General features: G+C 52.0%; 1 protein-coding gene across 3 annotated transcripts in view; it reads left to right on the top strand.

The window, feature by feature from the left end:
* Nucleotides 1-2,733, top strand: part of AKAP7 (A-kinase anchoring protein 7) — a 155,510-nt gene extending 152,777 nt beyond the window's left edge. For 2 of the 3 annotated variants that reach the window (XM_048490637.1, XM_048490661.1), the window contains exon 7: nt 1,308-2,733. In XM_048490637.1, coding sequence (XP_048346594.1) covers nt 1,308-1,543 — 236 coding nt within the window. In that variant the 3' untranslated portion in view covers nt 1,544-2,733. Of the gene's footprint in view, nt 1-395 lie in introns of all 3 variants that reach the window. The other variant, XM_048490643.1, reaches the window with a different exon arrangement.
* Nucleotides 2,734-26,900: the final 24,167 nt, after the last annotated feature.

Below are 26,900 nucleotides of genomic sequence, written 5' to 3'. Positions count from 1 at the left end.
TGGTCCACGCATGCTGAGCTTCAACTAGGCTCAGCACTAGGTGCTCCCAGTTTATTCCCTGGGCCCAAGATGTACAGTTTAAGGTGCTATAAGTGGAGCAGAGGGAGAGCTAAGTGACAGTCCATTGGAACCTCAGCAAACAGATGAGCAACAAAAGAGCCAGAAAGCATTGCGTGAGATACAGCTGGGGATCTGCCATTGAACAGCCCCTTCCTGCTTTCCTTAAGCAACCTGCTGGCAAACTGAAGCCAACGCTCAGTGGCTTCAGATCAACTTGCCTATCAAGATGTGGTGGGTAAGGAAGGCTGAGAAGTTGTTCCTAACCACTCTATGGGTTGTGTGCTTTTGCCCCCACCTGTGCTGGTTTACTGATTTTTGTCTGTTGTGGTGTGTAGGTGAAAAGAGAGGGGCAGAGCCAGATGATGCGGAGTTGCTGAGCCTCAGCAAAAGACTCGTGGAGAACGCAGTCCTGAAAGCGGTGCAGCAGTATCTAGAAGAAACTCAAAACAAAAATAGGCAGACTGATTGTGCAAGCCCAGTGAAAACTGAGGAGGCAGCCATTGGCAATAGCAAGGAAAGTGGGAACAACAGTAGCAAATGACTCTACCACAAATATCCATGTTTTTGCCCTGTAGGTCAGCTCTGCTAAATTGCTATGGCCATCTTGAGTTTGTTATTATCTAGTATTGGATACCTCGTCTGAATGGGAGATCCTATCTTTCAGAGCATCATGACTTGGATATAAATACTGCTAAGAATCAAAATGCTACTGAATCCTGGGAAGAAAGGCAAAACAGAGAGAGAGGGAGGGATGAACAAGTCCGACCAACAAAGAGAGCTGCTTCAGCTGCAGAAAATCTTTTCAGTGCATTTGAAGAGATCAGAGCTTGTATGATGAAAACAAATCTCCAAAGAAGCCAAACTGAAAACGATGCCATTCATTTTGTTGCACAAAATTGCAGAATACAACTGTTTACTTGAAGTATATTTGAAATGAAGAATTTTTTGTTGCACTGGAAAAGAAACATTGCTCAGAAGTGTGGTCACTAATATCAGTCACTGCTACTATTATCCAGTGTGTTACAAAATGGGAATTGTTCATTATATCCTGTCACTATGCTTCATTGTTAAATAACTTTTGCATACCGAAATTTGATATTTTTTACTAAACATCACGTTTTGTATAAGAAGCACATATGGACAAAACTGTGTTTCTCAAAGATGCCATCTTTTTTGATACTTTGGTTCCATTAATATTTCTAAATACAATTAATTGTATTCAAAATTGTACCACCTTTTTCTTTTAGGTAAAAGCCATGAAGTTGATGTAGTACAGGAAGCTTTGCACAAAGAACTGTTGTCCCTGTTGTCCAAGCTGAATCAGATAAAGGCACTTTTGTCAAGTCCAGAGATCCGGATGAAAATATACAAGGAACTTCTTGTAAAAGGACTTCCAAGCAGCAGCATCTGGGAAAGTCATGTTGGTGCTGCACCTCCTGCCTCTAATCTAAAAGAGTGCGAAACCCAACAATTTCATTTTTAGACAAAGAACATTTGTTAAACAAATTGGTCTCGTTTACTTGGGGAGAGGTCTACATGAAAATATTTGAAAGGAAAAAAAATAATACATAATGTGGCATACAAATGCATGCTTCCAAAATCCATACATTTCACATAATTTTTTTTTGTTTTAATCTTATGTGATCTTATCTTTTATGCGTTTGTGATAGAAGGGCAAATCAGCTTTTAGTCATTCAGTAACAGAAATGGCATTCTTGTTTTTAAAACATGGTTCACCTTGAGAATGGAAATCCAGTATAATTACTCAGCATTGCTTAAGTTAGATTAATGCCATCTCATATGCTTACTACTGCTGGAGGAAGTGTGAGGACATATCTGCACCACAGCTTGCTGGTTCAGTACTTCAGTGCAATCTAAGAACTGCAGGAAGTGCTACTGAATTGTGTATTCCCTTATTTTGGGTAGATTTGTTCTCCTGAGTTAACCCTGTAATTCCTTCCCCAAACCACCATCCCTTAGTTTATCATACAACATCTCTGGGAAGATTATTTAGGTTGTTTTATGGGAACTGGGCAGTTTGCAGATATCAGATACTCTTAATCAGTGCCTCAAAAGCCTGCATGAATGAGTAAAATCCTGTCAAAGTTAAGCAATTTATGGTGCAGCTACTGTAGTCGAAGCCCAAAAGAATCATTATCAGGACTCACTCCTTAAGAACAAGCGTCACTGAATTCAAAGGACTTACTTTGAGTAAACATGCAGAAAACAATGTTGAACAAGCCCCACATATTTCAAGAGGTGAGGTAAGTTCTCATACATAACCCTCTCCTACTGGAATCAGTAAGATTTTTAGACTTTCTAACAGTGGTTGGATCATGCCCCCTCTGTAAACACTTATTTTGGTTTGAACACATGATTCATTGATCCTTAACAAACCAGTAGCTGTAAAGTAACAATTTCAGAAAAAATAATGTGTAGATTAATTTTAAACTGTACAGCCAATGTTTTGTATTATACTGTATATATGTTGTGGTTTTGATTTGGAGATTTTTTTCCCTTAAGCAGAATTTAAAATTTATGTACAGATGCTGAAATACTATTTCTGCTGTTGTTTACATGCAAACAAGAATGTTTCAAATTTCTCAGTGTTTATTGTAAAATCACAAAACAAAATGAACCTTACCTAATCATTTCTTTAAAAGTTGTTCTTGATATGTAACTTTTCCATATTTATCAACAACCATCCGAAAGCTGCTAGAGGAACAACACTGCAGCATTAGTACATTATTTTATTTCAGGGACATTTGAAAAATCCCAAGGTTAGACCTTTATATACTAGTCTGTGCAGAAGAAACGGTAGAGAAAATAAGTACTTTCCAAATGCTTTTTGCACTTTTTAAAAACCTTTTGGGCCATACTATGACTATTATGAGATGCTAAGCCATAATTCAAAGCTAAACTCACTGGAAATAATGGATAAGTACAGATTACCTACATTTTGATGTCAGTTGCTGAGACCCAAAAATCCTGCATACATTCATAACCATACCTGTGATTTAACAAGCTATGTGGGAGTTCTAAGGTATTCACACCAGCAATTACACTGAAATGTGCCAAGGGCCAAATCCCTCTGAGCAAGCCTTAGTCTACAGTGGGATTCCACCATTTCTGAGTGGAGGGGTAACAAGGAATAATGAGATTCCCAAGAGCAAATGTTCCTTATCTATTCAGCTCTAGTCTACACTGACACCTCTGTGGCCATCTCTGGTACCTTTCGTGTTCATTATGTTCTAACTTGGTTATTGTACTAAAATGGTAACGCTAAGCCTAACTTACTTGATACTCACAACAAGCCTGTCTCTAGGAGTGGCTAGAGGCAGTGTTTGAGAGGTACTTTAGGAGTCTGTCAGGGTGCAGCTGCAGCCAACCTTAAGCATCACAGAAGTCAACCATCTTAAAGTATGTTCTGCGCAACTGTAATCATACAAAGCCCTCTGGGGACGGGAGAATCCTCGTGTCTTAAAGCAGAAGAGAATGATCCTTCATATTTCATCCTTACTACCTGTCTCCTCCCAAAGGACTATCACATTTATTTTTTTCAATGTGACACAAATATTCAACATCTAGGGACTGAACAAAAAAATAGCTTTTTGAGCCCCAATATCTATGTAGGAACGGGTAACTTTGTTCCTTTCACTTTGGCATAATACCAAGGTGAGGTGCCAAGACAAAGAGGCCGTTTTGCCATCATAAAGCATGCTTTGATTGTACTGGTTCTGTGACAAGTGACAAGCATAACCAAATGTAAACACAGGCACAAACAATAAGCTCTTTATTTCAAGCTATGTGGCCTTGAGAAACCACTACACACCAGAACAAATACCAGCTTTCTCATGCTAACTACAGACCTAACCCCAATTTTTCTCCTCAGTCTTTTGCCTCCATTTGCACACAGTGGATCACGCCTGGCAATGTTCTATGACATGACAGTTACAATGTTGGTATTCTATATATATTAAGAATGCAAATGATGCAGCATGTACTTGGAAAGGATATGCCAGGCACATATCTTACCTCGAGTATTGTCCCACTTTTCATTTGGGAAAGTTTTGCTCCAAAACCTCCAGAGAAAAGGCATTGAAACTCTACACTAATATTTCAAATTTTGATCTGGCAATTATTCTGTAGCATGTGGCATGCTGTGGCTGTTCACCGCCCTGAGCCCATCAGGGAAGGACGGTCTATAAATTTAATAAATAAAATAAAAATTGACCAGTAGGACCTAAACCACATCAAGCCTTTTGTAGATAACTCTAACCACACATCCAAGATCAAGATAGTAAGTGCCATACTGTTCCCCATTAAAATTTATGGGTGTGGAAGGTGGACAGTGAAGAAAAGTGACAGGAAGTAAGTCAATCATTTGAAATGTGGTTTTGGAAGGGAATTTTATGGATACTGTGGACAGCAAAAAAGGCAATAAGTGGGTTCTAGATAAAATCAAGCCTGAACTCTGCCTCGAAGCTCAAACGATTAAACCAAGGCTATTGCGTTTTGGTTACATTATGAAAAGGTTAGACTAGAAAAGACAATAACACTATGAAAAGTTGAAGTCAGCAGGAAAAGAGGAAGATCTCACCTAACATAAGATGGATTGAATCAGTTAAGGAAAGCCCAGTTTTCAAGACCTGAGAAAGACTGCTAATGATTGGGTGTTAATGCTTAGGCCTGCTGTAAGTTGGAAACAGCTTGATATTCCATAATATGTACACATCACCATACATAGTGATACCCCAGTACCAGAAAAGGAGACAGCAGTTTTGACAATACAAGCTAAGGTTAGTGTTGCTCTATTTTTAAAAAGAGATATTTTTCTGAAGTTGAACGATATCAGATCCTTTCATTACTTCCATTTTACAACAGTGTCCTTCACTTACCAAAAGGCATTGCTCACATACAGATGCTAACATTTTATGAAATGCTACAATATTCTCCATTCAAACTACGATTTTCACCCCCCCCCCCCCAAAAAAAAAGAGGTGATCTTATTTTTGTAGTAAAAGCTGAAGCTTTCACCTTTGGAAATAATCAAGGATAAACATGGTAGCATATTTTTCTTCACTGTTCCTTTGATCAATAGGGGAAAAATTAGTAACTTGCACAAATTTCCTCATTTATATTCTCCTCATGTTATATGTCTTCCTAATGAGAACATTTGTACTGAATGGAAACTAATCCTGGAGAGGTTAAAAAGTGCATTCACATCCAAACAATAATTAGTACCCTGCGGAGAGAGGAAAAACACTAAAAGGTAGCTAAAGACATGGCAGAATGTTATAATGAGCCACAATATTATTCTCACAGTATTCTTTCATCTCTTCCCCTGTCCAAAGTCTGTGACATCTGTTTTCTTGGCTAAAATATTTTACTGCTGGTAGTAATTATAACACTTTTTAATAAAGGTCTAGATACAGCTGCCATTTTAGTGATAGAAAAAACGTTATCACAAAATGCTTGGATCTGTTAAAGAGGAACAAAAAATAGCCTAATGAAATGACAAGGCAAAATAAATCCATTCCCAATACCTTATGTTTTCAGCTGTTAATCTCAAGTCATGGTGTGATGCCTTTACTAGAGTCAGAGTGTGCGACTGAGTGTGTGCTTGGACAAGCTCATTTACAGGATCATGAATCCTAGATAGTACCTCTTTTTTGGCAGATGGAAACCGCATACAGAAACCCCGCCCCCCACCCCTATATATAGAAAGCTATCATAGGGAAATATTTTGCCAAAACTTTAGCATTTAAGTTCAGAGAGTATTTTTTAAAGGTTGGGAAACATTCAACCATGTGTTCCCTTTCCGATCACCTGAGTGGTACAGGCCAAAACTTTACAATTTTGTGTTTTTACATTATGAACCTGTGGGTGGGTGTATAAGAGTGTGTGTGTGAGAGAGAGAGAACTTCAGTCCTAGTACTGTCACATTTGTCCTTTATTGAAAACATGTGTCACAACAGTCCAGGAAAATAAATGCAGATACCTTTTGAACCCTGCTGGTAACTGTAATTTTCTGTGTGACTAAACTTGCGTACTATAATCAATATTTACTCATTTCAATACTCAGCATGCTATAATCCTGACATGCGGTGTCTCTTGATGAAAGGAAGGAGATAGGTCACATCTTTTGTTTGACAGAGCCCAGCAGGGAGTGATAACTACTGATTACCTTCATCGTATTCTATTTAAAAATTACTACAATTCTCCATGGTCCTTGCCAGGTAAGAAATATATGTCTTGCTTAATCCTTTGAGGGGAAACTAGCTACACATTGTACTTAAATATATGTAACATAGCAAAGACATCTGTTTTTTCAAAGGAAAAACTATATTCAAATTTGGAATTCTCTATAGAGGGAGATTCCCCCTCTATCATGGACAAATGAAATCACAAGGCAAAATTAATCTATTCACAACCTCTCATGCCTTCATCCACTAATTTCAAGCTATTGTGCAACACCCATGTGCACAAACCCAATCCAATATGCATAATCCATGAACTGGGCCTTCCCAGACTAAATCACTTTACCCCACAGAATTTCATGTTTCGTTTGGTGTTCCTTTATTTACCTACATTCCTGCTTGTTCTAATTGCTGTTTCATGTTAAGTAGATGTTCCATGGAACAGGCAAGTAAACTCCCCTTCATAATCAGGAAGGCAATCATGCTCCAGATGGAGTATGGGGAATGGAGGAAGCTCAGCAAGGTTGTAGTGCCATTCAAAGTTGCTATTTTTACTCCAGGATAACTGATCTCTAGCCTTGATATTAGTCATGTTTCTGGGAGTCCTCCAGAGCCCACCTGGAGATGCCAGTTGTTTGTGGTTTTGAATGCTTTCATATTTTAAAAACTCCAAATTAAAAATCAGCTAGCAGACAAATTGCTATAGCCTGTCCCACCAAAGGATAAAATGTGGTTCTGCATTGTTTGGAGGAAATGAAAGTAGTATGCTTCAGCTAAAGGAAGAAGTTCCAGTGTTGGCTGTTGTGGATAAAACCACCTGTATCTCCGGAATCCCTTGGCCTAACATCAGATTTAACTGCATTCTGCTCAGTGGCTTCTGAGGATTCTCTCCCAACAGTTGGTTTTTTGAATTTCAGACCCCCGATTTTTCCAAAATGGCTGGGATATCTCTGGAATCCCTTGGGCTAACACAGTGTTTTTAAGTGCATTCTGCTTAGGGTCACCTAGGAGTTCTTCTCCACCCATCAGATTTTCGGAACTCAAACCTTTCAATTTTGTCATTTTTTCCTGGTCCCCTAAGACCTGCTTTCAATACAAAGAAGGTCCAGGAAGTGACTGCAGATTAATTCAGCATTGATCATCTATCTTTCTGTGAGACATGATATAGTTTTGCAAATTTTCTGTTTGTTTCTTAGGCAAAGGAACGTTCAAAAGAACATGGAAACCATCCTTTCCAGGCTGAAGTAGTTCAGTCCATTCTGCCGCCTTGGGAGTCTACCATTTCATCACTATCTCATTAACTTTTGTCCGAGAATGAGGCCTAAGACACATGGACAAGGAGGTGATCCATGAAAGATGAAATCTACTGTCTGTTCTGAACTGCAGAGACCAAGTGTACTGTTATAAGCGCACCCAGTTCCCAAAATAATTTGTAGAGACTATGAGGGCTACGCCTACGCTTGGGCCAGCTTGATCACTGGCCAAATAAAGATAAAAATTCTGGGCCTCTTGCTTTTACAGTTGTTCAGAGTTGGCCAGTTCAGAGGCTTTCTGTTACATGCTAATTCCAGAGGCTGGTGTTGAATACACTATTTGCCTGAAGAATGTTCTGTGCTTCTGAGCAACACACAGATTTCGCATGGACAAAGAAACACAGTGTGAAAACAGAGTGAAATGGTTTTTAATGGTGTAAAAGGGCTTAAAACTGTGTAAAAGGGTTGAAACCCTTTTCACACTACCTTTTTTGGCCCATGCTGAATCCACCACAGTTTCAAGAAGTCCAATAACAATGAGATTCTTGGTTCACACCCTTGACACAGTAGTGGCCTTTATTGGCAGTCGTATTTTTGCCTCACAAGCAACCCAAGAAGAGAGGAGAATTCAATATGCAAAGAAAGAAAGAAAGAGAGAGAGAGAGAGAAAACGAATGAACTCCAACTGGTTCTCAGCTACCCAAAGTAATTTTCAGGAAGGCATTCTGATTTCTGGTAAATACTGGTGTGGGATGGTGTCTGTGTCTAATGATGAGATGGTTGCCATGGAGAGGAAAGTGTATGTTTTGTGAACAGTGCAGAAGTGAAATACACATTGTACAACAGTCCTTCACCTGCTGGGTTGGAGGGCAAAGTGTTTACTGTAATTATATGGGCACAGGATCAACCCCCTAATTATTACCAAGTTACAAAGTCAACTTTATTTTATTAATATTGCTTCCTTTCTGCCCAGCTGGATAAAATCATATATGATGTAATTAAATGTATTGATTAAACCATCACAAACCAACCAATTTAATTGCACCCTCCTCCATAATTCTTTCCAAAACATTTTTAAATGTCACAGAGAATATCTTCCTGGTTTGTATGTTTCAAAGTTTTCAAAATTTTTGTTAAAACTGAGCTAATACCAAATGCTTGGAAACAGAATCTCTTAAGGACTGGTGTTCTCCCAAATGTTCTTGCCCCAAAATTAAGATCATGGTGAGTTGTCTTCCTTACTGTCCCACTTCTTTGATGGGTACACAAGACAGGGCCTTTTCCATGGCAAACTCCAGAACTCTGGAACAACCTGGTAAATGCACCTGGCACACTCATTGTTGATCTCCAGGAGGCAGTTGAAGATAGTTTTATTTAGAACTGTATCTTGATTAATTTGGCTTTTATTATTGGAGTTTTTAATGTGCAATTTTTATGGGTTTTGCCATTGTTGTTTTTAATGTGTTTATCATAATGTTTTATTTATACTGTTTCCACAAGGGAGAAATGAGGCAAACAAAAGCCTGAGTGAGAACCAGGCAGCAGTGTAATAGGACTAATCTTAAGGCAAAGTCACATTTATGTTGCTGTTACTAGTCATATGAATTGGAAGTTTTTCCACATCCCAAAATAGGACAAGAATTAGCTGGAGGGAAGAAGACAAGTCAGCACTGTTTAACCAGTACTATTTACATTTCTGTCTGGACCTGGATTCAAATTAGAGATGCAAATTATTTTCAATGTTATCTCAGACTAGATTAGCTTAGATGCAACAAGCCTGCAAGATACATTAAACTGAGAAAATGTGCCTTGCCCTAAGTGTTTAGTGGGCTGCGTTGCTGAAGTAAGGAGCTGAAGAATTCCCCATGCAGCCGCAGCATTCGAGCCACTCTCCTTAACAAGTTACACAACAATGGTGATTACTTTTTAGACATGCACCTATAATTCTATCAGTTATTTACCTATCATCAGTAATGACCTTCATGTAATCATTAGAACAGGCCCTGCTTGTTTCTATGTAAGACTACACACACAGGCACCGTTTGCTATGATTTCTCTAGAGCATTTCAACTGAACCAAATCATTGCCCCATGAAATTACATACAATTATTTTTATTTTACTTCATTCTGTAGACCAATAATTCTTGGTGTGGTGTCTAAAGGTGCCATGGCACCTGCCAATACATTTTCTGGTGCTCACTGTGTTCTGAAGTCTTGGAGATAATACAGTGGCGGAGCGCCAAGGGAGAAGGGGGGTGCGTCGTGCACCGGGCGCACTCCTGGGGGCGGAAAATCCCTCCCCCTTTTTCCCACGTGCCTGACAAAAACAATGTTTTCACTGTTCATTCTAAAGATGCTTGAAGAGAACATCTAGCAAATCACTTGTGGGCACAAATTTCATAATAATGGTGAACACATCTTGTTCCTGTTGCCACTTGATTCTTTTAACTCTTGAAGGCCAAGGTACATATTTCTCAGCCTCAACTAAGGTATTTCTCACCCTCAAGTAATTTACAAAATAACTCTAAGCAAAGTTGAAGTCACTGGGCTTAGAAGAGCGAAGCCCTCTTGAAGCTAGCACCAAGTACTTTAAAGGGTTAATTTAGCCCAGAAACTAATGGGCAGCCGGTGGAACTCTGCTGCTCCCTGGGGTTGGTGCAGACCACAGCTGTGCTATCACCTTCCAGAGCAGCAGGAGTTGGAACTCAAAGCTGAGCAGGGAGCTTTGTCCTTGTCTACTAGTTCTGTATCTGGTAGATACTCCTCTGGTACTCTGGTTCTTACCTCATTTATCATCAGGTACTGGGAAACTCTAGCTGTGTGTGTTGAAAGTTCAAAGGAGCATGAAAATTACCAGAAAGAAGGAGCAGATGCACCAGAATCAAAATATCCCATCAGGTATCAATCAACTGTTTTTTTGGCAACACAGAAAAAGAGAGAAAGCCTTGCCAGAAGGAATGAAGCAGCACTGCCAGAGTTGTGGCTTCCACGGGATACACAATGGCTCAAGAGAAGGATGCTGCTATTTTTCCAGTTGACTTCAGCTATTTTATACCAGGCATTACCTTGATCCAAGCAGGTGGGCTAGATCTGCACACTATTTTTAGCTCATCTAATTTGCCCACAGAATGTTCTTATTACTGTTATAATTTTCTTAGAGCATTCAAGTAATTCAGTGGGGACAGGATCCTAACCATTTGTTCGTATTGCAATATTTCAGAAATATTTTTGACAGTGTAATTTTAAGCATGCTTATTTAATGTCTAATGAAAGTTGAATTCGGATACTTCACTTTTTCCTTGTCAGGGAAGGAAAATCTGTTTTCTGAAACTCAGTGATGCATTTTATACAAGGAATGTTCTAACAGCCTCTAACTCCTCTTCACAAGGCATGTATTTTTAGAGATGCTTTATTGAACTTGTGTTTATAAACTGGCCCCAAATAACATAATTCCAGAAGGTAACATGTATAAAATCTGAAATATTCATACAATGCAAATATGTATTTTAAGGTGAAAGTAGTTATGCTTTTGAAGCAAACATATAACTCTATAAAAAGATGAAGGACAAACCTATCTTCCTCCACATTTTTTTATAATCCATTTATTTATTGAATTCTTTTATTCTACTTTTCAGTCAAAGCTGGTTTCCAAAGCATCTCATAGCAATATAAATTAAAAACAAAATTGTTATAGAGATTCTCAGATGACTCTAGGCATGATGAAGGAGGGGAAGGCTACTTTCTACACTTCCTCCAATGAACCCATAAATGCCAGATGGAGAAGGTCTCTTTGCTTGGCACAATATAGGGAAGTTTTGATATGAGCACCTGACTTTCCCATTACTGTTCTGTTGAAAATAGGTGGCTATGTTGGGGTTGCCAGCTCTTTTTTGGAAAATTCTGGGAGATTTAAGAATGGTGTCCAAAAAAGGCAGAATTTTAGGAAGGAACTTAGCCATTTCCTTGAGGGGAACTGTCTCTGCAGTCTGGGGATCAGTTACAATCCTGGGAAAACTTCAGGCACCCTAAATAGTGCTTATCTGTTTGATTCTAGTCCAAGATCACACAAAGCTCTTAATTTTTGGTGGATAAACAGGTCAGTGCTATATTAGGTTTACCAATCTCTAGGTGAGGCCTGAATGTAAGGAGTTTAAGGGACAAATATCTTCCTTTTTACCCTCTTCCAAGACAGGGCTGAAGAGAAAAGTGAGACTTACAACCTAATCCAGATAGGGGAGCCAAATCTGCTTGAGGCAGCAGTACGGGGGTGAGCCAACAAATTTGCCACTTCTGCCAGAGCAAAGGGCACCCACACCAGTAGAGGGGGCAAACGTGCCAGCGACTGTCCCCCTCCACTGCAGCAAAAGCTGGAAGTGCAGACCACTGTGAAGCTGCGCTGGCATCTTCATTGAACCCTTGCATGAGAAGGGATAGGTTTAGGTGTTCCTGGGTTTGTGGCTGGGTTTGTGGCACCATGGCCTGCTTCCTGGGCTTAAAATACCCTTTTGGGTGGCATAAGTCCATTGAGCTTTCCAGAGTCAGGGTAGGTACCTTTTTCTCTCTCTGCATGCCACCAGAAAGCCCTCAGCGACACCAGCTGCTGGGGGCTTTGGATTGGGCTGTTAGTGGAAATTGCCCCTGCTCATTATTGTGAGCAAGGATGTAAGTAAGGGAGGGGTTCCCAGGTTTAACCTCCCTCATTACATGTCCGAAGCTCCGCCCTCCGTTTGTGGGGTTTTTTGTATTTTAAGTGTTTTTCAGTTTATGGCCTGCAGGGGACACAGTTTTTAGGGTAGCAGCACCAAAAATTCAGGGATTTTTTTGAGAGACTTCCTGATTATACCACCCAGGTTTGGTGAGGTTTGGTTCAGGGGGTCAAAAGTTATGGACTCCCAAAGGGAGTGCCCCATCCCCCATTGTTTCCAATGGGAGCTAAAAGGAGATGGGGGTACACATTTGACAGCAGGCACCCCCCAAATTTCCCCAGATTCTCCTTTTACATCCACCCCCTTTGGCATGGATTTCAAGGGAGAATCTGAGTTCCCCAGTTTAAACATTGAAAGTGATTTTGTTTCAGGGTGGGGGAGAATCCACCCCCAAACAGCATCACTTTCAATGTTGTTTTAACTGGGGACTGTAACGGGGTGCTTATGTTCCTGGCGAGGGAGAGATATTATCCCACCACTAGCCACCAATTGTAACGGGATGGGTGACCTACAATCAAGGTTCCCACTAAACTGACCAGCGGGGTTTCCTTTGCCACCCAAAATATCCCAGGCTAGTGTTCAGGGATCTTCTTTTTCACTCTGCTGCCACCATTAAAGAAAAGGAACTAGGAACCCCAAAACTGCTGCTGGTTGCCAAATATAATAAAGGATCTCACCTCACATTCGCTCTTGGTCTGAGGGGAATGTCCTTCAGAGTCCCATATACAAAAATGGAGGGAACTCAAACTTGGCTGGGATTCTAGCCACACAAACAGGCACTCTTCAATCTCTCACACACAAACGCAGGCTGGCACGAGGATAACTTGAACACAACGAATCGACAACAGTGGCATAGGAGGTTAAGAGCTCGTGTATCTAATCTGGAGGAACCGGGTTTGATTCCCAGCTCTGCCGCCTGAGCTGTGGAGGCTTATCTGGGGAATTCAGATTAGCCTGTACACTCCCGCATATGCCAGCTGGCTGACCTTGGGCTAGTCACAGCTTCTCGGAGCTCTCTCAGCCCCACCTACCTCACAGGGTGTTTGTTGTGAGGGGGGAAGGGCAAGGAGATTGTAAGCCCCTTTGAGTCTCCTGCACGAGAGAAAGGGGGGATATAAATCCAAACTCCTCCTCCTACTCTTCTTCTTCTTCTTCTTCTTCTTCTTCTTCTTCTTCTTCTTCTTCTTCTTCTTCTTCTTCTTCTTCTAAAAACAAAAGAAAGGCTTCTTAAACTGGCTCACACACAGAGAGACACACGTAGCTGTCTCTTCAGGAACGATTTTGCTTTAGATCTACTAACTTTCTTAACAGACAGACACTAGTCCTTTCTGATCCACAACCCACTGAATACACACACACACAGTCTATGCCCTGTGAGATTCTGGCATACGAAGCCACCCTCTCTCATACTAGTCCCAAACTGGCCTCACTGCCTCTGGATCGGGCTTTTCCCAGACTGGTGTTACACAGAGTAGAACAGACTCTAGGTCTGGACAGTATTTAGTGTCAAGCCACTGACTGGCGCGTCACTTTGAACCAAACTCAGGGCCTCCTTTCTCTGACAAGCCTCCACAGCTTGAAGAGTAACTGGACTTCTGTCAGCTAACACTGCTGAGACAGAATCCTTCAGTTCAGATGTGACAGACTGCTCTCTGTCAAATGCTGGCTCTTCCTGAATCTCTCTCCCAATCTTGACTCTCAATCTTGACTAAACTCTGACAGGTACCTCACTGTCTATATATACCGCCAGCGCTTTGGCTCCCTGTAACCCTGGCCATAGGCAACTGTGCCTTTCTCAACCAATCAAATGGGGTCTTTTGTATAGTGAAGCCTGCTGCCTTAACTCTGGATGTTACTAAGGCCTTTTCATTAGGCCTTTTACACACACCAGCCCTTCAGTGTGGGGCAAGTCCATTACAGGGACTCCAGATTCTCCCTTTAAGGTGAATTTAAAAGGAGAATCTGGGCTCCCTAGTTTAAACACCATTAAAATAACGCTTTTGGGGGGTGGATTCCAGCATCACAGTGGCTGCCGGGGTGTGTGTGTGTGCAAAATTCAGATTCTGCACCGGGCTCCATTTTTCCTAGCTACACCTCTGCCCAAAGGGAAGGGCAGAAGAGACTGCCGGCTGGGGATCCAGCTGGTGGGGGCACGGGGCAGGCGGGGCAAGAGAGTCCGCCATCCCTGGCCTCAGAGATCTGCTTTTACAAGCACTGAAGCCAGGGCAAGGCTTGCGGAGGTGGGGTCATGTCCCCAGAGGAGGATGGAGGTGTGGCCCGGCCCCAAACTCACCCCATAAAAAATCTATACCTACGTCCATGATTGTGAGAGCTCTTGTTTCACACATGGAAGAGATCACAAAACTAGATGGTAATTTCTGCCATTTTCTGCTCATGCTTAATTTTTTCCCACCCAAAACATGCAAGTCTTACCCCAGGATCTTTCAATCCTAAGGAGTAGTGGGGGGGGGGGGGTTTCAGAGAAGGGGGAAACAAGTGGAAGAAAGAAGAGGAACAGAACCATTCCATGGATTCCCTTATCCACTGTTCTTAGGATCAAAGCCACAGTTATTCTTCTATATGTGTGTGTCATTTCATGTTTCCCACATAGCATGCAGTGTCAAAGCAATCAGTGGCCACAGTCTTCTGAACACAAACATATGTTAGACTTTGCAGCATGCTTAAATTCATTCATTTCAGGCTAGAGGCTTTTCAGCCTGGATGAACACTTCTTTCCTGACACTGAAATATTTTATGCTGCTGTGTGGCACGCTGGCTCACAGCAGAACACCTTCTGTCACAATTTGTTGTCCTTAACTGGCATTAAATCAATCAGGCAGCACTATTAGCAGGGCAGGAATAATTTCCAGGTGTAATGTAATGTTCATTTAAATAAATGCTGGGCACCGCCTGGGAGTATCTTGTGGTATGCCCATTTAGGACCCCTATAGGAGCATTGCTGAATATAAGTAAGTGTTAGCACAATCACAGTCTTGATGGGAGCTCCTAAGTTAAGATGTTTGGCCATGTTGCAGTAGTATTGTCTCCTGATGTTTTGCCTACCACAGATGCCAGCCACAGATGCAAGCGAAACATCAGGAGAGAATACTACTGGAACACAGCCATACAAACTGGATAACCCACAACATCCTAATGATTCTGGCTGTGAAAGCCTTCAACAATACACTCGAGTAAGTTGTTCTTCACTTTCTAAGAGAAAAGCCTGTGCAAATATACATGGAATCTGACTCAGTTGGGGCTTACTCCCAGGAAAGTATTCTTAGGATTAGGAGAATGAAGTAAGATGATTTTGAGTCCCCACTGAGAGAAAAGTGAAATATATATGGAGTAAATAAACAAGTGTGGCAGGGATCAGTGCTCCTTAAAGTACATGGTAGAAAGTTATAACACATCACTCAGAATACAGTGGGTACAGATGTGTATCTCTCTAGCTTCTCCCTAATGCAAGCTGGAAATATTGATCTTCATGGCTCTAGCATATCTCTCAGCTATATTACAAGAATGTGGATTTATAGTGCCAGTGGCTTTAATCAGCCTGCTACCAAAAAATTAATTCATTTTTGCATTCGTATCTCAAGGCCTTCAGGCTAACGGATTCAAAAAAAGGAAGTATAAATTTAATGTCTGGTTCACATGTAGTGATAATTGGTCTGCCATTGCCAACCAGAGTTTTTCCGTGTTGATGAGCCATGGTTAGGAAAGCAATGAACACTGAACACAGACTGATCCAACTGCATCCAGCATTAGCATGCCCACAATGCAAGTTTCATGAGAAAGATGCATGTAGTGGCTTGATACAGAGAGAGAGAGAGAGAGAGAGAGAGAGAGAGAGAGAGAGAGAGAGAGAGAGGAGCCAATCATTGCTCCCCATGCATGGATTAGCAGCAAAGCTTCGGCTTTTCTGTTGCAGTCAATATATATTTTCCAATCATCCCTGAGACTGTTTCTGTAAATAGAACATATGATCTCACTCACATTTCAAGGACAATAAATGATTACTTTTTTGGTGGCTCAGATACCAGCGGCAATCTCATGATTGGCATAGTATTCTGTGTGTAGTTAATTTTCAGAACAAGGAAGATATAAAAGAAATATTGAGAGATACGCATATGGCTTAAAGCTGGGGGTAATTCTCATCAGTAACAGTGCTTCTTATACAGTTACATCCTTCTGAACTCATTGACTCAATGGAATTCGAAGGATATAACTCAGTTTTTGTTATTGTTGTCATCCGGTTCTAGTATTTCATCAACTTTACATTCCTCCAGAATTCCTCTGAGGTAGCTAAATTATTATTTCCATTTTATGTACTGGGAACAAGAGCTTGGCTGACAGCTCCTTTTTAAATTAAGCAACACATTATAATTCCCCCGAGAAAGAGGTTTCATCTAGGCAGGGGCTGATGAGAATCGTAGTCCATGAACATCTGGAGGGCCAGAGTTGGACAGCCCTGGTCTAGATGGTACTTGCTGGCCTCTTCATTGAGGTACCTACTTGTTTTGTCTCTTGCTTGTGAGATGAACCTATCTGTTAGGCCTTTCATTATTTCTTGAAAATAATTATTTTTTCCTCTTAACTCTAATTGTTGTATCTAAAGTACTAAAGAAATTCTGATTAAATCTGACCCAGAAACCATGACTTAATTAGTTGCTGGCAACTGCAGATGGGAATTTCAGTGCTTTTGTTGTATACTGCAGAAATTGTATCTATTAATAACATCAGGACTATAACCACCGTGAGGCTAAGCAATATAATATTATTAAAAATCATTGCACATGAATATGAGAAGAGACCTGCTGAATAAGAGTCAGCTCAGTGGTTCCATATAGTGGTCAACCAGTTGTCCAAAGGGCCAACAAACAGGGTATAGAGATCCTTCAGAGCTTACTGCTTCTGAATGTAGAGATTCTCTTTAGCCATTGGTGGACCTGTCCTCCATGAATCTTTCTAATCCCCACTTAAAGCTGCCTGCATTCTTGGCCACCATTACCTTATCTGGCAATGAATTCTACCGTGCAATTATTCCTTGAGCAAATAAGCACTTTATTTTGTTTGGCCTATGTCTGTTGGCATGCAGGTCCACAGCAAAATGGGGGGAAGTCATCTCTTGGTAGTTCAGATTAAGATGGATGCCATCTTAATTCTTGGACATCTATATATATAAAAAGCTAACCGTGTATGTGTTGATGACAGGGTACCTCAGTAACTGCTGGGCCAATTCCTCTGAAAATTCCCAGCCACTATAGTCAGTCAGGCGAGAGTGTTTTCAGATGTTCACATACCTGAAATTTCATACCTGGCCCAGGTAAAAACCCCCCCCCCCCCACCCCCCCACAGCACCCCCCCACCCCCCCCCCCCCCCCCCCCCCCCCCCCCCCACCCCCCCCCCCCCCCACCCCCCCCCCCCCCCACCCCCCCCCCCCCCCCTCCCCCCCCCCCCCCACCCCCCCCCCCCCCCCCCCCCCCCCCCCCCCACCCCCCCCCCCCCCCACCCCCCCCCCCCCCCACCCCCCCCCCCCCCCACCCCCCCCCCCCCCCACCCCCCCCCCCCCCCACCCCCCCCCCCCCCCACCCCCCCCCCCCCCCACCCCCCCCCCCCCCCACCCCCCCCCCCCCCCACCCCCCCCCCCCCCCACCCCCCCCCCCCCCCACCCCCCCCCCCCCCCACCCCCCCCCCCCCCCACCCCCCCCCCCCCCCACCCCCCCCCCCCCCCACCCCCCCCCCCCCCCACCCCCCCCCCCCCCCACCCCCCCCCCCCCCCACCCCCCCCCCCCCCCACCCCCCCCCCCCCCCACCCCCCCCCCCCCCCACCCCCCCCCCCCCCCACCCCCCCCCCCCCCCACCCCCCCCCCCCCCCACCCCCCCCCCCCCCCACCCCCCCCCCCCCCCACCCCCCCCCCCCCCCACCCCCCCCCCCCCCCACCCCCCCCCCCCCCCACCCCCCCCCCCCCCCACCCCCCCCCCCCCCCACCCCCCCCCCCCCCCACCCCCCCCCCCCCCCACCCCCCCCCCCCCCCACCCCCCCCCCCCCCCACCCCCCCCCCCCCCCACCCCCCCCCCCCCCCACCCCCCCCCCCCCCCACCCCCCCCCCCCCCCACCCCCCCCCCCCCCCACCCCCCCCCCCCCCCACCCCCCCCCCCCCCCACCCCCCCCCCCCCCCACCCCCCCCCCCCCCCACCCCCCCCCCCCCCCACCCCCCCCCCCCCCCACCCCCCCCCCCCCCCACCCCCCCCCCCCCCCACCCCCCCCCCCCCCCACCCCCCCCCCCCCCCACCCCCCCCCCCCCCCACCCCCCCCCCCCCCCACCCCCCCCCCCCCCCACCCCCCCCCCCCCCCACCCCCCCCCCCCCCCACCCCCCCCCCCCCCCACCCCCCCCCCCCCCCACCCCCCCCCCCCCCCACCCCCCCCCCCCCCCACCCCCCCCCCCCCCCACCCCCCCCCCCCCCCACCCCCCCCCCCCCCCACCCCCCCCCCCCCCCACCCCCCCCCCCCCCCACCCCCCCCCCCCCCCACCCCCCCCCCCCCCCACCCCCCCCCCCCCCCACCCCCCCCCCCCCCCACCCCCCCCCCCCCCCACCCCCCCCCCCCCCCACCCCCCCCCCCCCCCACCCCCCCCCCCCCCCACCCCCCCCCCCCCCCACCCCCCCCCCCCCCCACCCCCCCCCCCCCCCACCCCCCCCCCCCCCCACCCCCCCCCCCCCCCACCCCCCCCCCCCCCCACCCCCCCCCCCCCCCACCCCCCCCCCCCCCCACCCCCCCCCCCCCCCACCCCCCCCCCCCCCCACCCCCCCCCCCCCCCACCCCCCCCCCCCCCCACCCCCCCCCCCCCCCACCCCCCCCCCCCCCCACCCCCCCCCCCCCCCACCCCCCCCCCCCCCCACCCCCCCCCCCCCCCACCCCCCCCCCCCCCCACCCCCCCCCCCCCCCACCCCCCCCCCCCCCCACCCCCCCCCCCCCCCACCCCCCCCCCCCCCCACCCCCCCCCCCCCCCACCCCCCCCCCCCCCCACCCCCCCCCCCCCCCACCCCCCCCCCCCCCCACCCCCCCCCCCCCCCACCCCCCCCCCCCCCCACCCCCCCCCCCCCCCACCCCCCCCCCCCCCCACCCCCCCCCCCCCCCACCCCCCCCCCCCCCCACCCCCCCCCCCCCCCACCCCCCCCCCCCCCCACCCCCCCCCCCCCCCACCCCCCCCCCCCCCCACCCCCCCCCCCCCCCACCCCCCCCCCCCCCCACCCCCCCCCCCCCCCACCCCCCCCCCCCCCCACCCCCCCCCCCCCCCACCCCCCCCCCCCCCCACCCCCCCCCCCCCCCACCCCCCCCCCCCCCCACCCCCCCCCCCCCCCACCCCCCCCCCCCCCCACCCCCCCCCCCCCCCACCCCCCCCCCCCCCCACCCCCCCCCCCCCCCACCCCCCCCCCCCCCCACCCCCCCCCCCCCCCACCCCCCCCCCCCCCCACCCCCCCCCCCCCCCACCCCCCCCCCCCCCCACCCCCCCCCCCCCCCACCCCCCCCCCCCCCCACCCCCCCCCCCCCCCACCCCCCCCCCCCCCCACCCCCCCCCCCCCCCACCCCCCCCCCCCCCCACCCCCCCCCCCCCCCACCCCCCCCCCCCCCCACCCCCCCCCCCCCCCACCCCCCCCCCCCCCCACCCCCCCCCCCCCCCACCCCCCCCCCCCCCCACCCCCCCCCCCCCCCACCCCCCCCCCCCCCCACCCCCCCCCCCCCCCACCCCCCCCCCCCCCCACCCCCCCCCCCCCCCACCCCCCCCCCCCCCCACCCCCCCCCCCCCCCACCCCCCCCCCCCCCCACCCCCCCCCCCCCCCACCCCCCCCCCCCCCCACCCCCCCCCCCCCCCACCCCCCCCCCCCCCCACCCCCCCCCCCCCCCACCCCCCCCCCCCCCCACCCCCCCCCCCCCCCACCCCCCCCCCCCCCCACCCCCCCCCCCCCCCACCCCCCCCCCCCCCCACCCCCCCCCCCCCCCACCCCCCCCCCCCCCCACCCCCCCCCCCCCCCACCCCCCCCCCCCCCCACCCCCCCCCCCCCCCACCCCCCCCCCCCCCCACCCCCCCCCCCCCCCACCCCCCCCCCCCCCCACCCCCCCCCCCCCCCACCCCCCCCCCCCCCCACCCCCCCCCCCCCCCACCCCCCCCCCCCCCCACCCCCCCCCCCCCCCACCCCCCCCCCCCCCCACCCCCCCCCCCCCCCACCCCCCCCCCCCCCCACCCCCCCCCCCCCCCACCCCCCCCCCCCCCCACCCCCCCCCCCCCCCACCCCCCCCCCCCCCCACCCCCCCCCCCCCCCACCCCCCCCCCCCCCCACCCCCCCCCCCCCCCACCCCCCCCCCCCCCCACCCCCCCCCCCCCCCACCCCCCCCCCCCCCCACCCCCCCCCCCCCCCACCCCCCCCCCCCCCCACCCCCCCCCCCCCCCACCCCCCCCCCCCCCCACCCCCCCCCCCCCCCACCCCCCCCCCCCCCCACCCCCCCCCCCCCCCACCCCCCCCCCCCCCCACCCCCCCCCCCCCCCACCCCCCCCCCCCCCCACCCCCCCCCCCCCCCACCCCCCCCCCCCCCCACCCCCCCCCCCCCCCACCCCCCCCCCCCCCCACCCCCCCCCCCCCCCACCCCCCCCCCCCCCCACCCCCCCCCCCCCCCACCCCCCCCCCCCCCCACCCCCCCCCCCCCCCACCCCCCCCCCCCCCCACCCCCCCCCCCCCCCACCCCCCCCCCCCCCCACCCCCCCCCCCCCCCACCCCCCCCCCCCCCCACCCCCCCCCCCCCCCACCCCCCCCCCCCCCCACCCCCCCCCCCCCCCACCCCCCCCCCCCCCCACCCCCCCCCCCCCCCACCCCCCCCCCCCCCCACCCCCCCCCCCCCCCACCCCCCCCCCCCCCCACCCCCCCCCCCCCCCACCCCCCCCCCCCCCCACCCCCCCCCCCCCCCACCCCCCCCCCCCCCCACCCCCCCCCCCCCCCACCCCCCCCCCCCCCCACCCCCCCCCCCCCCCACCCCCCCCCCCCCCCACCCCCCCCCCCCCCCACCCCCCCCCCCCCCCACCCCCCCCCCCCCCCACCCCCCCCCCCCCCCACCCCCCCCCCCCCCCACCCCCCCCCCCCCCCACCCCCCCCCCCCCCCACCCCCCCCCCCCCCCACCCCCCCCCCCCCCCACCCCCCCCCCCCCCCACCCCCCCCCCCCCCCACCCCCCCCCCCCCCCACCCCCCCCCCCCCCCACCCCCCCCCCCCCCCACCCCCCCCCCCCCCCACCCCCCCCCCCCCCCACCCCCCCCCCCCCCCACCCCCCCCCCCCCCCACCCCCCCCCCCCCCCACCCCCCCCCCCCCCCACCCCCCCCCCCCCCCACCCCCCCCCCCCCCCACCCCCCCCCCCCCCCACCCCCCCCCCCCCCCACCCCCCCCCCCCCCCACCCCCCCCCCCCCCCACCCCCCCCCCCCCCCACCCCCCCCCCCCCCCACCCCCCCCCCCCCCCACCCCCCCCCCCCCCCACCCCCCCCCCCCCCCACCCCCCCCCCCCCCCACCCCCCCCCCCCCCCACCCCCCCCCCCCCCCACCCCCCCCCCCCCCCACCCCCCCCCCCCCCCACCCCCCCCCCCCCCCACCCCCCCCCCCCCCCACCCCCCCCCCCCCCCACCCCCCCCCCCCCCCACCCCCCCCCCCCCCCACCCCCCCCCCCCCCCACCCCCCCCCCCCCCCACCCCCCCCCCCCCCCACCCCCCCCCCCCCCCACCCCCCCCCCCCCCCACCCCCCCCCCCCCCCACCCCCCCCCCCCCCCACCCCCCCCCCCCCCCACCCCCCCCCCCCCCCACCCCCCCCCCCCCCCACCCCCCCCCCCCCCCACCCCCCCCCCCCCCCACCCCCCCCCCCCCCCACCCCCCCCCCCCCCCACCCCCCCCCCCCCCCACCCCCCCCCCCCCCCACCCCCCCCCCCCCCCACCCCCCCCCCCCCCCACCCCCCCCCCCCCCCACCCCCCCCCCCCCCCACCCCCCCCCCCCCCCACCCCCCCCCCCCCCCACCCCCCCCCCCCCCCACCCCCCCCCCCCCCCACCCCCCCCCCCCCCCACCCCCCCCCCCCCCCTCCCCCCCCCCCCCCCCCCCCCCCTCCCCCCACCCCCCCCCCCCCCCCCCCCCCCCTCCCCCCACCCCTCCCCCCCCCCCCCCCTCCCTCCCCCCATCCCCCCCCCCCCCCCCCCCCCCCCCCCCCCACCCCCCCCCCCCCCTCCTTCCCCCCCCCCCCCCCCGCCCCCCCCCCCGCCCCCGCCCCCCCCCCCCCCCCCCACCCCCACCCCCCCCCCTTTACACCCAAAAAGCCTTTTATTTCTGCTTCTATGGAATTCCTTACAGTGCCACACAATCCACATTTCTGCTCATTACTCTTCTTAGTAGGATTATATATTGTAAATATACCTGTTGCCCTTCACTTTTTGCATCACCTCAGTAGTTTGTTACATCTCTAACATGTTAGCATTGTGGGGCCAATAAGTTATCAGGTCCAATTAAAATCACACCTTTGCATAGCAAGTTCCACCCAAACACTTACTGATTGGTTCCCCACCTGGGGACATGACAATTTATATCCCACTAAAACATTCCCTTCTCACTCTAACAGACTTCCCTGTGATACACCTCTGAAGATGCCAGCCACAGATGCAGGCAAAACGTTAGGAACAAGATCCACCAGACCACGGTCACACAGCCCAGAAAACCCACCACAACCAGTAAAATAAAGAACATCGGAAATAAGGGACATCCATTGTTTATTATGGAAACTTTTTTTAAAAAAATGATGTGGTAGAATAAAGAACATCTGGCAGTCCTTCTAGTTTGGTTTTTGGGCTGTACAAGAAACTTATGAGGTTTGTTTATCTGTCTATTTATTTACCTATTTTGCACATTTCCTTGGTCCTGGTCATGTTTCAACAAAAAGCTGAATGCCATCTTGATCCAGAAACAAAGTAATACAAATTTCAAGGAAGAAATAGGAGAAAGAAGGAAACTTATAAGTTTCCCTTTTGTTTTCATGTGATATTTTAAATTAAAGATTAATATAATTGGAACGTATAAGAGGCACGTTAATTTTACTGAACTATTTATCACAGGTATCATGTAGATCAGGGGTAGGGAACCTGCGGCTCTCCAGATGTTCAGGAATTGGCCATGCTGACAGAGGCTGATGGGAATTGTAGTTCCTGAACATCTGGAGAGCCGCAGGTTCCCTACCCCTGGCCTAGGTCAAGGCAGCCAATTTTATATTGAACAAAAATCTTTGCTTACAGACCTCCTACACAAAAAGCACCTCATTTCCCTCCTGCTATAATCAACTGGAATGAGATGGAAATATAAAGATAATTGTACCATATTTAATTCCTGGTGAAACAGCATGTTGCCTGGAGATTGAATAATAATAAAGCCAGCAAACACTAGAAGTCAGGCTGTGCTTGAAGATCAGAGGAGCTGAAGATCAGAAAATTGGAACTCTTGTTTGGAAAGAATACAAAATACAAAGAAGGGTAACCTGTAGAGACTTCACAATCAGTGTTTGTGGCAAACATATGCCACAATGGCTCAACCTTGGGGCTGCAATCTTGAATACATTTACCGTACTTGCAAACAAGTTTAAGTAAAATCAGTTGGGCTTATTCTTAGGACTGTGGAGTAAAGACACTTCAACATAAGCACTATTCTGAAGAAAAGTTATTGCAAACACATTAAGGAGGAATCAGAACTGCACCTCTTTTTTTTAATGTTCAAGGTACACAGCCTACCCAACAAGTTACGATAGTATCCTCTAAAGCTCATCACAGGTTGGTTCTTCCTTAGTAAGTCCTACTTGGTTCTCAAGATCATTTAAGGATAATTAAGATAAACTCTGTGTACAATTTGCATGCATGATGGTAGTGGAATTGTGCCTGCTCATCTCACTCACAGGGCAAATCCACCATTCTCTGGAACTCACTGGACATTAGACAATGTTATAACAAGCATTACATAAATACAATTCAACATGTAGACCTGATCTGCCCAATTATTAGGAGCATTTAGGAAATGTTTGCATGGATTAAGCTTGTGAACTTTGGACCATGGGCTCCAGCAGATCTATATATATATAAGCAAATTCACTCATTATATGGAATGGATAGGAATGCCTATGCTCTTTCCCACCTGTATTCAGTCAGAAACTTGTGTGTGCCATTTGGTCCATATTCCTTCAATGTGGGATTTTCCCCCCCTTTATCTACATCAGGGGTAGGGAACCTGTGGCTCGAGAGCCGCATGCGGCTCTTCTGCCCTTGCACTGTGGCTCCACGAGCCGAGCTGCCGGCCCCATCCTTGCCTGCCCTGCAGGCAGCAGGGCGGGTGCACCAATTGCCCACGGTTGGCTGGGCCGCACTGTGGGCTTCCCCTCTTGCCCGCCCCGTTGGAGCGGGGCAGGCGCCTTCCCGGCAGCCGGCGAGGCCGAGCCGCCGGCTTCATCCTTGCCCGCCCTGCAGGCAGCAGGGCGGGTGCATCCATGCGCTTCTCAGAATAAGCGGAGTAAAAGGTAAAAAAAACCCTATATATATAGTGTTATCTTTATTTTAAATGTCAAAAATTATTTGCGGCTCCAAGTGTTTTCTTTTCCCGTGGAAAACGGGTCCAAATGGCTCTTTGAGTGACAAAGGTTCCCTACCCCTGGTCTACTGGTATGCATACTTGATTGGGAGGGGCAAAGTGTGTTCAAGCAGACCACTCTTAGTATCAACTAGCGTGGCCCGGCCACGCGTTGCTGTGGCTTATTGTGGTGAAATGGGAAAGGAACAGTAGCAGCAAATCAATTGCAGAGGCCAGCAGTACATGCTCATGCAAACATGCAGCCTGATACTGTGCGATGTCAGTGATGCGTGTGCCCGCATTCCTTGGGGGGGGGGGAATGGAAAGGCACCCCTCCCACACATTTAGGCTGGCTGGTCATGATCCTTTACCTGGGAGTAAGTTTGGTTGGTGGCAATGGGTGTCGCTTCTGAGGAAACCCTCTGACGGGTGCGACGAAGCCATTCAAAGTATGTCATGGTTGCTGTACTGAGCTTACTCCTGAGTAATGCGTGCCTGGTTTTCTTAACTGTAACTGCAGTATTCAGGGAATCTAGGGTGCCTGGCCCCTCCCTCCCGTCCCTTGCAAGTCGCCCCTCACTCTCTTCCCTCCCTCCCTCCCTTCTCTTCCTTTGCATGCCACCCCTCCCCCTCCCTCCCTTCCCTTTCCCTCCGCTAGGGTGGGTGGGTCATACCAAGATGCTGGGCCCCCTGCCTCCCCTCCCTTGCATGCAACCCCTCACTGTCTCCCCTCCCTCACTTCTCTTCCCTTGCATGCCACCCCTCCCCCTCCCTCCCTTCCCTTTCCCTCCGCTAGGGTGGGTGGGTCATATCAAGATACTGGGCCCCTGCCTCCCCTCCCTTGCATGCCACCCCTCACTCTCTTCCCTGCCTCACTTCTCTTCCCTTGCATGCCACCGCTCCCCCTCCCTCCCTTCCCTTTCCTTCTGCTAGGGTGGGTGGGTCATATCAAGATGTAGGGCCCCCTGCCTCCCCTCCCTTGCATGCCACAGCTCACTGTCTCCCCTCTCTCCCTTCTCTTCCCTTGCATGCCTCCCCCACCGTCCCTTTCCTCTCCCTCCCTCTCTTCCCTTGCATGCCACCCAGTGGTGGGATTCAAAAATTTTAGTAACAGGTTCCCATGGTGGCGGGATTCAAACTGTGGTGTAGCGCCAATGGGGCTGGGCGGGGCACGACGGGGGGCGTGGCCGGCCATTCCAGGGGTGGGGCATTACTGGGCGGGGCTGTGGCAAGGGCGCGGCAGCAATGCCGGTCCTTGGGTGGGAAGCGAATGCACGCAAGCGCCGGAGCTTGCCGCGCGTACCCGGTGCACCTCCTCACGCTGGAACTGCTTCAGAAGTTCTCTTGCGCAGCTGCTTCTGAGAGAAGGGGCGTAACTAAGGCAAAAAAATCGCATTGACAAAATCACCAAGTGGTAGCCCCTCTCTCGGCACACACAAATAATTAGTAACCTACTCTCGGGAACCTGTGAGAAACTGCTGGATCCCATCTCTGATGCCCCCCTCCCTCTCAGTGGCAGTGGAGGTTAAGAGCTTGTGTATCTAATCTGAAGGAACCGGGTTTGATTCTCCGTTCTGCCACCTGAGCTGTGGAGGCTTATCTGGGGAATTCAGAGTAGCCTGTACACTCCCACACATGCCAGCTGGGTGACCTTGGGCTAGTCACAGCTTCTCGGAGCTCTCTCAGTCCCACCTACCTCACAGGGTGTTTGTTGTGAGGGGGAAAGGGCAAGGAGATTGTCAGCCCCTTTGAGTCTCCTACAGGAGAGAAAGGGGGGATATAAATCCAAACTCCTCCTCCTCCTCTTCCTCTTCTTCTCCTCCTCCCCCTCCCCTCTCCCTCGTGTGTATGTGTGTGTATGTGTTTCACTTCCACTCGAGTTACTGCCTATGTGCTGTTTCCACTGCTCATCTTTGGCCATCTGAGTGAACATTCTAAGGGCACGAACATTCTAAGAGTGACAGTTACACACAGGCCCCTCCCTGTCCTTCACCAGGGAGCGCCAGGAAAAAGGCGTTTTTACCTGGGCCAGGTATGAAATTTCAGGTA

Source organism: Sphaerodactylus townsendi, linkage group LG01 (assembly GCF_021028975.2).
Source record: "Sphaerodactylus townsendi isolate TG3544 linkage group LG01, MPM_Stown_v2.3, whole genome shotgun sequence".
Lineage (NCBI taxonomy): Eukaryota > Metazoa > Chordata > Lepidosauria > Squamata > Sphaerodactylidae > Sphaerodactylus > Sphaerodactylus townsendi.
The sequence above is the reverse complement of the archived record's forward strand: the minus strand, read 5'-3'. Positions and strand labels throughout refer to the sequence as shown.